Genomic DNA, 14,070 nt, shown 5'->3' on the forward strand with positions numbered 1-14,070 from the left:
CTCAACCTTGGCAACTTTAAGCCTGGTGGATTTCAATTCCCAGAATTCCCCAACCAACTTTGCTGGCTGGGGAATTCTGGGAGTTGAAGTCCGCCAGGCTTAAAGTTGCCAAGGTTGAGGACCCCTGTCTTGGAGGAAAGACAAATGTTTGGCTTCATCTAGTGGTCTTGGCAAGGAGATTTTGAAGAGTCTGGCTGGTCCTGTTACATGACAGAATCAATAAATTAATGAAAATGGGATGTATTATGTGATGATTTGTATGGGATGTTTGAATTTTTTTCTGATACATTTTCAATACATTCACAGTAAAGGTTGAATTTTTAGACTGCAGTAAATATTGTAATATTATAATCTTTGTTGTAATATTATGGTGGAAGCTTCTTGAAACAGGAACAGGAAAGGCCTTTTGATTCCCAAGAAAAAGCTCACGGTAGCAAATATGCATCTATTCTGCCATCTAGTGGAGATGGAATGTATTTACCCATGTAAGTTTATAACTGTTGGACGCTATCAATCAATCCATACAATATGTTAAAAGGGTTTCCTACATTCCAGTCTATAATGGTTTGATAAACCCTTATCACCATTTTAAAAGAGAAAAATAAATGAAATTAAAATGCAAAATAACTATATTAATTAATAAATAAAACAATATTGCTAAGTGCAACTGGCCCTCGCTCCTCAGAGTACTGAGTAGATTCTCAACAGAATTGGTTAGTTGCTCTGAGGTTGGTTGCTTTCTTGCAGACGTTTCATTACCAAACTAGGTAACACCATCAGTGCCACAGTTAGCATAAGTTTTAGGTAGCACTGATGATATTACCTAATTTGATCTGGAAATGTAGTCAAGTAAACAACCAACCTCAAATAGCACCAAGTCCCGAAATGTAATATGTCGCTGCCATAACAACGTGAGTTTGAAACCCTGAGCTACATCCTTGGTGTTTATACCTTTCCTAAGCACCTGTAACCTCACTTGCTCGGCTCAAAGTAAAACAACATGTAATTTGAGTTTTATCAGCAAACTAATGATATTTAACTCCATGCTTACAGATCATCCAATGGTTTCATGCAGATGCTAAATCAGAGTGGAGATAGAGCCCCAAGTCATTGCAAAAGAAGAAAAGTCACTTCATTCCCTTTCTAAAACAGCTAGTTGCACTTACAGTAGTCCTGCTATCTTCCCAAGCTTCAGTGATCTATGACCCTTGGCTTAATTTCGAAAGTCTTCTACAAACAATTAGTTCAACCTCTGACAAGAAAACTCTTGACCCTGGTCTGAAAGTCCAACGGGCTGCTAGTTTTAGCCTCTTCTACAAATGATATCTGTCCTGGGCCCTATATAGAAAAAAGATTTCTCACCCTGTGCATCCTTTTTATGGATGAGCACCACCCTAAACATTTTAGGGGAGCTGAGGGCTGCAATGGATGGAGCAATTGCACAAGATGGGTGGGGTTATGATTTCAGAGTGGGATTTGGGGGAAATGTCTTTATTTTTAAACTACATAAAGTCTATATTAAGATTCGTAATAGAGTTCAATATTTCCTGCCACAAATTGTAAAAAAACACAACAGGGATGCATTGTATTAACATTTGGAATACTGTACTGTGTTCAGTTCTGGAGACCTCACCTACAAAAAGATATTGATAAAATTGAATGGGTCCAAAGACGGGCTACAAAATGGTGGAAGATCTTAAACATAAAACTTATCAGGAAAGACTTAATGAACTCAATCTGTATAGTCTGGAGGACAGAAGGAAAAGGGGGCACATGATCGAAACATTTAAATATGTTAAAGGGTTAAATAAGGTTCAGGAGAGAAGTGTTTTTAAAAGGAAAGTGAACACAAGAACAAGGGGGCACAATTTTAGGTTAGTTGGGGGAAAGATTAGAAGTAATGTGAGAAAATATTATTTTACTGAAAGAGTAGTAGATGCTTGGAACAAACTTCCAGCAGACATGGTTGGTAAATCCACAGTAACTGAATTTAAACATGCCTGGGAAAAACATATATCCATCCTAAGATAAAATGCAGGAAATAGTATAAGGGCAGACTAGATGGACCATGAGGTCTTTTTCTGCCATCAATCTTCTATGTGTCTATGTATCAGCAGAATAATGTATGGTGGGAAAAATGATATAAGATCCCCACGTACATCCAGAAACAAGAAACAGAAGTCATACTTCTTTGTACACGACACTGAAACATGTGGGGCTTGAATTGCCCTGGTGTGAACACCATCTTGCCTGTTTTGATCTCCTCTGCATTGGCCTCAGCCTCTGCATTGGCCTATATTATTGCTTCATTTACCCCAATTCATGCTAAGCAATAAATCAGGACTGCAGTACAAACCCAGCTTAGCTTGTTGGAATTGCAAAAGTCATTAAACCAAGATAAAATACATTGCATGATGCCTGTGTTTTTCTAAACCCGAAGTATCATACCATATGTTGTGCAGATTTTTTTTAGCATAAATAAAAAAAAAACAAAAGTCCTTCCCATCATGTAATTTAGATGTTGCAATCATATGATAGATTTTATTACATAATTAACAAAATGCAATTATTACAGAATATAAGAATATTTCTTTACAGAAAATAGATATCTATACAATTTAGAGAATGCCCTATGAGTTTTCAACTTGTGAAATACAACAGTTTGGAATGTACAAATTATTTAACAAATTAAATTTATAAAATGAGGCATACATATAGACTGTTACTTTAATTTAAATCTACAGGATATTACTGAATGGTATAGGACCAAAGATTGCTGAAAGCTCCAGAATCTTTTAAAATAAGTAAACCATTCAAGTATTTAACCACTCTCTTCAAAAAGTTAATTTTAAGACAAAATAATCATTCATACTTAACACTAAGAATTGGTGTTAAGGTACACCGGTAGAAATCTTAACAAGGCAGCTGTTTTTTCCATGTTTACAAAATTTTTGTTAGCTAATGTTGAAACAGGTTTGGTAAAGGATACGGGTGAACACTGGTATTCAATCCACATTTTCAGAAATACCGTTAACAAATACACCCAAATGGGCAGATTAAAATGCAGAGAAATACTGATACAAGGGAATACCACTAAGACACACATTTAGGTTCACAATGATATTAATGAATATTTCACTTAGTATTTCACTTTTTTATTATCTTCTATAGATACTCAAAGAATGGCAACTTTTTCTGGTTTCATATCTACTTAATTCAGTAAGGAGAGTGATAAACCACATATAAATATTGATTAAAGTATAAGTTTTGCCTTATAAGGCAAATGGCTGATGACTGCCAAATGATATGCTGACGAGGGCAATGCATTATATTGCTCAACATGGTTTTGTTATTCATATCACAGCAGACAAGAGTTTTCATTCCATTCCATTATTTTTACTTCCCAATATGTAACACATACAAGTACAGCCATTCCAATGGCAACATGTACCCGCCTACTATTAACGTTGCAGCTCAAAGGCAGAACACACCCACTAAGAATCACATTGAACTGGGCACATGAAAACTGAAGAAAGTTCTTATTCCATTGACTTAGCAAATTCAGCATAGTCGATGTATCCATCATTATTCTTATCATCATCGCGCAAAACACCATCTATCAAGTTAATTAGTTCCTCTTCTTTTATTGTCTGAACGTGTTCGCCATCAGCCTAGAAAGGAAAAACAGCAGCTGAGTTCAACCAAGGAGTTGGCTTGGAGCCTCTCTTTAGTACAGTGGTACCTCTCCCTAGGAACGCCCCTACTTACGAACTTCTCTAGATAAGAACTGGCTATTCAAGATTTTTTTGCCTCTTCTCAAGAACCATTTTCCACTTAAAAATACCGAGCCTCCGAAATTGTAATTGGAAAAGGCAGGGAGAAGCCTCCGGGGGGCCTCTCTAGGAATCTCCTGGGAGGAAACAGGGCCGGAAAAGGCAGAGAGAAGCTTCCGTGGGGCATCTCTAGGAATCTCCTGGGACAAAACAGGGCTGGAAAAGGCAGGGAGAAGCCTCCGTGGGGCCTCTCTAGGAATCTCCTGGGATGAAACAGGGCTGGAAAAGGCAGGGAGAAGCCTCCGTGGGGCCTCTCTAGGAATCTCCTGGGACGAAACAGGGCTGGAAAAGGCAGGGAGAAGCCTCCGGGGGGCCTCTCTAGGAATCTCCTGGGACGAAACAGGGCTGGAAAAGGCAGGGAGAAGCCTCCGTGGAGCCTCTCTAGGAATCTCCTGGGACAAAACAGGGCTGGAAAAGGCAGGGAGAAGCCTCCATGGGGCCTCTCTAGGAATCTCCTGGGACGAAACAGGGCTGGAAAAGACAGGGAGAAGCCTCCGTGGGGCCTCTCTAGGAATCTCCTGGGACGAAACAGGGCTGGAAAAGGCAGGGAGAAGCCTCCGTGGGGCCACTCTAGGAATCTCCTGGGAGGAAACAGGGCCTCCACCCTCCCTGCGTTTTCCCCAATCACACGCATTATTTGCTTTTGAATTGATTCCTATGGGAAAAATTGCTTCTTCTTACAAACCTTTCTACTTAAGAACCTGGTCACGGAACGAATTAAGTTTGCAAGTAGAGGTACCACTGTACTTGCTTCTTGATCATTATATTGCTAGAGAGTGAAATGTTTGAACAGGTCTGGCAAATTGAAACTCAGAAGGTACAGTTCTCTATGTGTAGTCCTCAATGTATAACCCATTCACTTAGTGACTATCTGAAGTTACAATGACATTGAAACAAGTGACTCATGACCAGTTTTCACAGGACTGGTGCAGCATCCCCATGACATGTGATTAAAATTCAGACAACTGGTAAATGTTATCACAGTCGCACCATCTCATGATTAATATTTGTAGCTTTCCCAGTTTCTGAAATCAACGGGGGAAAGACAGATTCACTTAAGGACCACACGGTTCACTTAACAACTGCAACAAGGCAATAAGTCACTTAGCAACTGTAAAGTGCGGCAAATAATTTCAAGTATTACATACATCGTTTTAGAACATAAGAAGAGCCATGCTGAATCGGGCCAAAGCCCATCGAGTCCAGCATTCTGTGCACACAATGGCGCATCAATTGTCCATGGGGATCTTGAGCAGAAAGAGAAGGCAAAACCCTCCCTTTCCCTTGACCCCCCAACAAATGGGACCCAAGGGAATCCTGCCTGCCTCAACCAACATAGAGGCGGCACTTGGACATCCGTTTCAATAACCACTGATACACTTGGCATCCATGAATCTGTCTAATCCTGCCTTGAAGCTATCCAGGCTGACAGCTGTCATGACCTCTTCTGGGAGTGAATTCCACAGACCAATGACCCGCTGGGTGAAGAAGTACAGTATTTCCCTTTATTTGTCCTCACTTTCTTTCCTATGAGCTTTAGGGAGTGTCCCCTCATCTTAGTATTGTGTGGTAGAAAAAAGAACTTTTCTCTATCCACCTTTTCTATCCCATGCATGATTTTATACACTTCAATCAAGTCACCCCTTAAACGCCGTCTTTCAAGGCTGAAGAGACCAAGGCGCTGCAACCTGGTATCATAAGGGAGGTGCTCCGTTTCCTTGATCATTCTTGTTGCCCTTTTTTGCACCTTTTCCAGTTCCATTATATCCTTCTTGAGGTGCAGCAACCAGAACTGTACATAGTACTCCAAGTGTGGTCTCACCATCGATTTGTACAGAGGCAATACAACACTTGCTGACCTATTTTCTATTCCCTTGCTAATCATTCCAAGCATGGAATTTGCTTTTTTTACTGCTGCTGCACACTGGGTTGACATCTTCATTGAGCTGTCCACCAAAATCCCAAGATCCCTTTCTTGGGTTGTCTCGGAAAGCTTGCTTTTTTCAAGGATTGCTGAGAGGCCCATCAAATTCCCTGCTCAGACAAACTAATACGTACCTGTTTGTGTACATGGGATATTGCAGTGGCAAGTTCAAGGCCATCAAGCAAGTTGTTACCATCGTAATCATGCATTTTGAAATAATGAAGTTGCAATTCGTGTGGTGACATCTCAGCTTCCGGTTTGTCAACAACACCATCTAAATGTTCCATAATGTGGCTATAATATAAATACACAGCAGTTGTGAAAACTTCCATACAGATGCACACAACATGTTAATTCAACATACTGCGCTCATCCATTTTCAATTTTATTTAATGACACAATTGCCTCAATTATGCAACACACTGAGTCATTCCTCATTGTGTATAAAGTGCGGTATTTATTCTAAGAACATAAGAACTGCCCTACTAGATTAGGCCAACACCCTTATTCCACTGAAAATAGATTCAGATTTTTCCCCTCCCACTATTCCTTTGCAACTAGTATCTCAAGGCATAGTTGGAGATAATGGTGGTATTGAAGGATTAATAGATTTTGACAGAAATGTCTTCTATGAATATATCCAATCCCTTTTTCAGGCTAGTTAGGTTAATGGCTATCAATGTGTCATGTAATTAATTAAATTGGTTAATTAAGTAGTACAGTGGTACCTCATCTCACGAACGCCTCTTCTAACAAACTTTTCGAGATACGAACCAGGTGTTTACGATTTTTTTGCCTCTTCTTCCGAACTATTTTCACCTTATGAACTCAAGCTGCTGCTGCTGGGATGAAGGGGTTTCTTCCCCCCCCCTTTTTTTGAAGAAAGAAAAGGGAGGGGCGGCTTGGAGGGGGAAAAGACTGCATTTAAATAACTAGGAGAACAGCGTGTTTGCAGGCACTGAAAGGGTGTCTTTTGAAGAAAGAAAAGGGAGGGGCGGCTTGGAGGGGAAAAGAGTTTGCATTTAAAAAAGTAGGAGAGCAGCGTGCTTGCACAGGCACTGAAAGGGTGTCTTTTGAAGAAAGAAAAGGGAGGGGCGCCCCCCTTACCTTTCTTCCTTCCCACTCACCCTTTAGCCTAGCCTTGCTTCTTCCACCCACCCCCTTTCGCTGCTCCTCCCTGCCCTCTGTTCGCCTCCCTTCTAAAGTTTAGGATTTTCCTGAAGGATTTGCAGGCATTATTTGCTTTTACATTGATTCCTATGGGAAACATTGTTTCGTCTTACGAACTTTTCACCTTACGAACCTTGTCCTGGAACCAATTAAGTTTGTATGATGAGGTACCACTGTATGTGAAGGATTTCCCTTTCTTTGTTTTCTTTTTATCCTTTCTATCATCTTAACTGAGAAATCCTGTCACTAGAAAATGCTCCCCCTCCATTTTCTCTGCCATTCATTATTTTATACACTTTAATTCCCTCAATAGTCTTTTTTCCCCTAAGGAGTCCTCAAAAATCTAGGGCTTTCTGATCATTTTGTTTATCTTTCTCTAGTGTTATTTTGCCCTTTCTCAAATGCAAAGACCAAAATTGTACACAGTATTCTATATCTAGACATATTTGGGTAAGGTAATTACAATGAATGTGTTGAGAGTAAGTTGACCAAATGGGAATGACTGTCTTTTTATGGTCCTGGTTTTTTTTTAGATTATAATTAAAATTAATTGGATTTAGGACGTTATATATTGTTCCGTTATATGCTGTAAGCAGCCCCGAGCCCTCGGAGAGTGGCGGCATAAAAGTCCAATTAATAATTAAATAATAAATGCTGACATTTTAATTTTCAGTCTTTTTACTAGTCTGGTATTTCCCTTTTTCATACCTGTTGCACTCTGAAGTGACAACTTCATTAAGATCAGGGTTTTACCATTCTAAACAAGTAGACTTCAAGTCCCCAAATTCCCAGCATTAACCATACTAGAACTCTGGGAGTTGGTCAACATATCTGGTGAACATTCAGGCTGAAGAAGATAAACTTATGCTAGGTGAGGACTGTATTGAGTTTTATTCCAGATCCAGCTCTTAAAATCAAAGTATGTATTCTTTGAAGCAATAACTGTCCCAGATGGAACTCCAAAGTGATAGAATAATTAGCTTAAGTTAAATTAACGCGTGAGAAGTTCTCTTTTATAATGGGCTTCTCTGGACACAATGCCGAGGAATGTGACAGAGCTACAAGTCCCAGGTAGAACGTGTGTCTCATGGCCCACCCCACCTGCCACCCCCAAATTGCACCCCACCGTGAGATGCGCATCCTACCTGACACTTGTAGCTTCGCTGCATGCCTTGGCGTTGTGTCCAGAAAAGCCGATTGTAAAAGATAACTTCTCACGAGTTCAAGCAAACTTCTTGAATTTGCAACAGACCCAGGGGAAGAGCCTTCTCTGTGGCGGCCCCGACCCTCTGGAATCAACTCCCCCCGGAGATTAGGATTGCCCCCACCCTCCTTGCCTTTCACAAACTCCTCAAAACCCACCTCTGCTGTCAGGCATGGGGAAATTGATTCCCCTGGGCCGTTTTCACGTTACCTACGGTTTGTATGAGATGTATGATTGTTTTTTATATTAAGCGTTTTAAATTGTTTCAAACCATTGGATTTGTACTGTTTTGTTGTTGTGAGCCGCTCCGAGTCTCCGGAGAAGGGCAACATACAAATCTAATAAATAAATAAATAAATAAATAAATAATAATAATAATAATAATAATAATAATAATAATAATAATGATAGGCTTCTCTGGACACAACGGCAAGGAACGCGACGGAGCTACAAGTGTCAGGTAGGTTGCAAATCTTGCGGCCCAACACATCCCACCTGACAGAAATAAGTCTCTGTGAGACTTGTCATGCCATCGCAGTTGCCTTGTGGAGCAGAACTCTCCAAGGTTTATGCTGTTGCATGCACGAACAGCAGTAGGACCACAGCTACCACACGAATCCCAGCGACCAGTTAGGTCCCACAGAGTGGGCCTTCTCCGGGTCCCGTCAACTAAACAATGTCGTTTGGCGGGGGCCCGGGGGAAGAGCCTTCTCTGTGGCGGCCCCGGCCCTCTGGAACCAGCTCCCCCCAGAGATTAGAATAGCCCCCACCCTCCTTGCCTTTCCTAAGCTCCTCAAAACCCACCTCTGGCGTCAGGCATGGGGGAACTGAGATATTCTCTCCCCCAGGCTTCTACAATTTATGCATGATATGTTTGTATGTATGATTGGTTTTATAACAAGGGTTTTTAGCAGTTTTAGTATTGGATTTATACATGCTGTTTTTACCACTGTTGTTAGCCGCCCCAACTCCACGGAGAGGGGCAGCATACAAATCCAATCAATCAATCAATCAATCAATCAATCAATCAAATAAATGATGAAGCTCACAGCACTCCTGCAGTTTGTACATGCACAACAAGCCTTGCAGAGACCTGCTCCCCGAGGCAGCAGCAGTGGGCCAGCTGCTCAGCCAGTGCCAAGAACAGGGTGGAGAGGCAGCGGCGATGGGACATGCAGTCCCACGCTCGCTGCTATTGCACCCTCAAAATAATAAGCTCCCCCACAATAAAGCCAAGGCCATATTTTGGTGTTCAAAAAAATATAAGCCCCTGTCTTATTTTGGGGGAAACACGGTAGTTGTAACCTTAAAGAGTCCCACATTAATTCAAAGATTATGAATTAATATATGAATATATTGTCTGTACTTGCTCTGCAGTTCACAACTCTATCTATAATGGACGAATAAAGAGGTAAAATTGAATTATATAAAATGCCAATTTATGGAACACATACTCTTTGTCTTGTACCATGTTCTTATCAAGACGCATGTTGGGATGATGGCTTCCATCTATGTGATCCTCTGCTGAAGAGATAATGGAGGTAGCAAGGATAATACAGCAGAGAAAATATATGCTATAAGTCCTTGGGTGTACCTGAACAGCCATATTCTAGAAAACAAAAACAAAAATACAGTTTATAATATATTACTTTAAGCATAAAATTAAGAGTCTGCTGCATTATGTGCAAACACTGCTTTTAAGATGGACTAAATCTCTCAAGCATAAACTCCACTGCTTCTACAAGAAAAGAACACTATACATCTCACCATAAACACCAAAATTGCACCTCAAACTTTATCTTTCATTATTCCTTTTCAATATGTGAATAAGAATAATAGGTTGAAATACTAGGTATTTCAAGTTATTATCATTCTTATTCACATATATTACAATTTAATGTGACCAGGGATGTTTAAAATAGGTACAATAATGCTTTTAAACAAATCAACTAAAGATAGATGAATAGCTACTACAAATTGCTCCACCACATATTACTTTTTAACATTACGTGTACATTTGGCTGATGTAGTTATTTCATAATTCTTAAGCCAAGTATAACTTTTTTTTCCTACTCAACCCCATCTATTCAATATTCACTGGCCATCACTACCTATCAAACAATATCACTATGTACTGAACTTTGAATTTTGGAAGTGATGTCAATAAACCTTTAAGTTTGGAATCACAACAATTTTCCAAAACAGCTAATTCATTTACTTTATTTTGCAACTATATGAGACAAATTTTGCAATCAGTTTCCTTATGTGCAAGAGTTTTACTGGACATAACACCATACTGTAGTTGAAAAACTTATTCCCTGAACCTCTCAAACAACCGATAATCAAAATATTACCAATCCTGGAAACAATTATACTCTTACTTTTATGAAAAAGTATCCAGTTTTACCAGACCAGGCCTTGGAGAAGGGCGGCAAATCCAATAGATAGATAGATAGATAGATAGATAGATAGATAGATAGATAGATAGATAGATAGATAGATAGATAGATAGATAGATAGATACCGTATTTTTCGGCGTATGACTTTTTAACCCCTGAAAATCTTTTCCAAAGTGGGGGGTCGTCTTATACGCCGGATACTGCGCCCATTCGGTGCCGAAGTCATTCATACGCAGCAGCCACCCAGCGAAAGCTGCTGCTTAACACGGGTGCCACAGCCGCGGGCGGGAGGAGGCCGGGAGCGGGATTGAGGGGGGGGGGAGCGGACCCGTGCTCACTTTCGGCTCCGGGGACTGCGGGTGGCTACGGCGCCAAAAGGAAAAAGAAGTTGCTGAGCGTCCCTTCGTCGTAAACCCGACGGGAGGCGATGCCACAAGATGCCGTCTCCTCGAGCGCTCCCTTGCCGGCCGAAAGCTCCCCGAACTCCCGTCTGTGAAGAGACAAGGCGTCGGGGCGAGCGCCAACCGATTCCGGAGCTCCCTCGCCGGCTTCATCGACGCGCTGCTGTTGCTGCTGTCACTGCCTGCCTGAGGCGGCGGCACTCGAATCTGGCGTGGTGGAAAATCTTTGCCTGCCTCCAGATTTTCCACCATGCCAGATTCGAGTGCCGCCACCTCAGGCGGCAGCAACAGCAGCAACAGCAGCGCGTCGATGAAGCCCTTCCCTTGGCGAATGAGCTCGGCTCCAATGCGCGACGCCTGCCGGAGTGGTCGAAGGAGCTAAGGCAGGCTCAACTTTCCATTACGCAAGGAGGCAAAGGGGAAGGCGCGTCGTCGGAGAGAGAGAGAGAGAGAGATGGACGATCCGGGGCTCCCGTTTTTTTCCCCTTCCAAACTTACCCCTGAATTGATCGCTTTCTCCTCCACTCTTTGCTAATTCGCTCTTTCGCCTGGATTCTCCCGCCTCTCCACCTCTCTCTCGCGCTCTCTCTCTCTCCCCACCCCGCCTTTCTCCAACATTCCCTCAGCAGATGGAGAGCAAAGGTGGCGGCGGGAGCGGCGGCAAAGCGGCGGGGTCCAGCCCTCTAGCCGGCGCCTCGCCAGCTATCCGCCGCTTCTTTCTATTGTCTGACCTGCAGTAATCTAAGAAGTATTGCACAGAAAATTGTAATAATTTTAACATGTCACTTGGTGGAAATTTCAAGCATTTCTTCTGATTTCAGGCATACAGTAGAAGAGGCAATGGGAAGATTAGAGAGGTCTTAAGGTGCAAATGCTTGGGGGAACTTTCACCTCGCCATACATTTTAAGAAACCTTGAATAGCTCTTCCAGCCCCCACAAAATTGTCACTAAGCCCCAAAATATGAACAACAAATGAACCCTTAGCTGCAAAACAACTCACATTCTTCTGCATCTATTACACATTTATTGCCAAATTCTATATTTTAACTGGAAAAGTTAGGGGGTCGTCTTATACACCCAGTCGTCTTATACGCCGGAAAATACGGTAGATAGATAGATAGATAGATAGATAGATAGATAGATAGATAGATAGATAGATAGATAACACAATGTTGCATTTGTAAAACTTTTCCCTAGAACCTCAGAAACAGCTGAATGGCAAATGTGATATCAATCTTGCAAGCAGACAGAACTATGTACAGGTATGAAAAGGTATCCATATTGATTTCAAAAATGTTTGAACTTACATTCCTGTTAGAATTCAGATACATTTGATACAATAACGTAACAAAATAATAAATGATAGTGCCAACCATAGTTCCCTCTAAGCTGAGCAGTGAGCAATTGCTCACTTAAAAATCATCATCAACTCAGAGTTTTTCAAACCTGCCCAGAAGCCGAGAGGGAAAGAGTGAGAGGGAAGGAGAGAGAGAGGAAGAGAGAGAAACAGATAGAAAAAAGAGAGGAAGGAAAAGAAAAAGAAAAATAATGGGAGTAAGGAAGAAAGAAAATCAAAATCTAGTTTGAAACTAGCTCAACTATTTAAGTAGCATTTTGATATTGATAGAGTTGCCCTATTATGAGCTCACTGTTATAGACACACAGTACAGTATTTTATTTTGAAATTCTCTGAGGCAAAACAGGGTGGGTTTTTTATTTGTTTGTTTGTTTGTTTGTTTATTTATTTATTTAATATTTTGTGCCGCCCAGTCCCAAAGGGACTGCCGCTCCGACACTATACTTTTCCGCCCACCCCCCCAAAAAATTAGAGGGAACACTGGTGCCAACATTAAGAGGCACTAAAGCTGTTTTTCAATTAACCATGCGAACCCTTTAAGCAGTTATTACTATTATCATTCTCCCATCCTGTCATTCTAGGAATTCAAGACAAGAAAAAACTTAAGCAAGGGACCGGCCTTATTTTAAAACTTCCCAGTGTCAAGCATTTACGTATCAGCTTTTCTAGGCAAATCGTCAACTCAATGCAACTTTTGCAAATTTATCCAGATAATGTAACATCCCATAAAATCAATATTAGGATTAGAATGAGCAGACTGTTAAAAAACACCCTGCAACGTATTCCAGGAGTGCTTGAAAAAAAATGTTGCCTATATCAGTGTTTCCCAACCTTGGCCACTTGAAGATATTTGGACTTCAACTCCCAGAATTCCCCAGCCAGCGAATGCTGGCTGGGGAATTCTGGAGTTGAAGTCCAAATATCTTCAAGTGGCCAAGGTTGGGAAACACTGACCTATACAACTTTTTGTGTACTATCAGAAAAAAACATCCTGCCCCCTTTTCCCATTTGAAAATAAGTCCCACTTCAAAAGCTATTTAACTGCGGCTGCAATTTGAAACCACGAGGTTCTGTATACCTGTTCCAAAATTAACCTCAGGCTAATTTTAAAGGAGGGCTGCAGGATTCGCACTTCCAAGGATCTCCCCACTCCCAGAAGAGGACTAACAAGCAGCTCCAGCTGCTTGACTTGTATGTAACGAGGTAAGGACCGGACGTGAAAGTAGGCGGCACGGACTCCCGCCGGCGCAAGAGAAGCACTGTCTTCTGGCCACCGCGAGATCCCGGCTACGACGCTCGTCCCGAAACACCTGCGCCGCGCACCTCTTCCCACGCAATTCTGCCCCTAGGATGACACTGTCCGGCCGGGAAGAGCAGCGGCCACTCATAGAATTGAGCGTCCTCGGCCACCATTCCCCCACCACTCATGTCACCTCTGACCTTCAAGACGTCAAAGAATTCCACGCCTTCTCTTCGGCGATTGGCTACTTTACGTGTTATAAGGAAAACCACACACACACACACTTCCCCACCGAAGGGGGTGCGCGCGTAAGGAATCAGGTATGTCCGCAGAGACCACGCCCCCTCTCCATTTATGACGTGGCCTTAGTCCCCTTAGACTAGACTAGGGGGAGTTTTCGGGGGGAGGAGCTTCTGGTCCCCGCCCACGTGCGCTGATACGCTGGACAGGGCTTTTTTTTTTTGGTAGTCGTCAAAGGGAAGAATTTCCGACCTAGCCAATTACTAAGTGTTACGCTAATGACGCTTCCTTCAGCGTACGG

The 14,070-nt window shown here is 41.9% G+C and overlaps 1 protein-coding gene across 2 annotated transcripts; it reads right to left on the minus strand.

Moving 5' to 3' along the window:
- Positions 1-2,513: 2,513 nt before the first annotated feature.
- On the minus strand, positions 2,514-13,817 carry MCFD2 (multiple coagulation factor deficiency 2, ER cargo receptor complex subunit). 2 transcript variants are annotated; one of them, XM_070734559.1, is made up of 4 exons: positions 13,368-13,817; positions 9,586-9,740; positions 5,892-6,051; positions 2,514-3,671 (listed from the first exon to the last, which is right to left on the minus strand). In XM_070734559.1, the coding sequence occupies exons 2-4, from the start codon at positions 9,735-9,737 to the stop codon at positions 3,540-3,542; spliced, it is 444 nt and encodes a 147-aa protein (XP_070590660.1). In that variant the 5' UTR covers positions 9,738-9,740; positions 13,368-13,817; the 3' UTR covers positions 2,514-3,539. The 2 variants fall into 2 exon arrangements, with proteins under 2 accessions (XP_070590660.1, XP_070590661.1); XM_070734560.1 differs by having other exon boundaries at positions 13,730-13,806.
- Between the last annotated feature and the right edge of the window lie 253 nt (positions 13,818-14,070).

The sequence above is a fragment of the Erythrolamprus reginae genome, chromosome 1 (genome assembly GCF_031021105.1).
Source record: "Erythrolamprus reginae isolate rEryReg1 chromosome 1, rEryReg1.hap1, whole genome shotgun sequence".
NCBI classification, from domain to species: Eukaryota; Metazoa; Chordata; class Lepidosauria; order Squamata; family Dipsadidae; genus Erythrolamprus; species Erythrolamprus reginae.

Excerpts from the sequence above, each read along its gene's own strand:
- MCFD2 (XM_070734559.1), bottom strand. The coding sequence starts at position 9,737 with ATGGCTGTTCAGGTACACCCAAGGACTTATAGCATATATTTTCTCTGC. Across the intron at positions 6,052-9,585 it reads AACATGGTACAAGACAAAGA|CCACATTATGGAACATTTAG; the intron begins GTATGTGTTCCA and ends TTTATATTATAG. Across the intron at positions 3,672-5,891 it reads TATCCCATGTACACAAACAG|GCTGATGGCGAACACGTTCA; the intron begins GTACGTATTAGT and ends TTTCCTTTCTAG.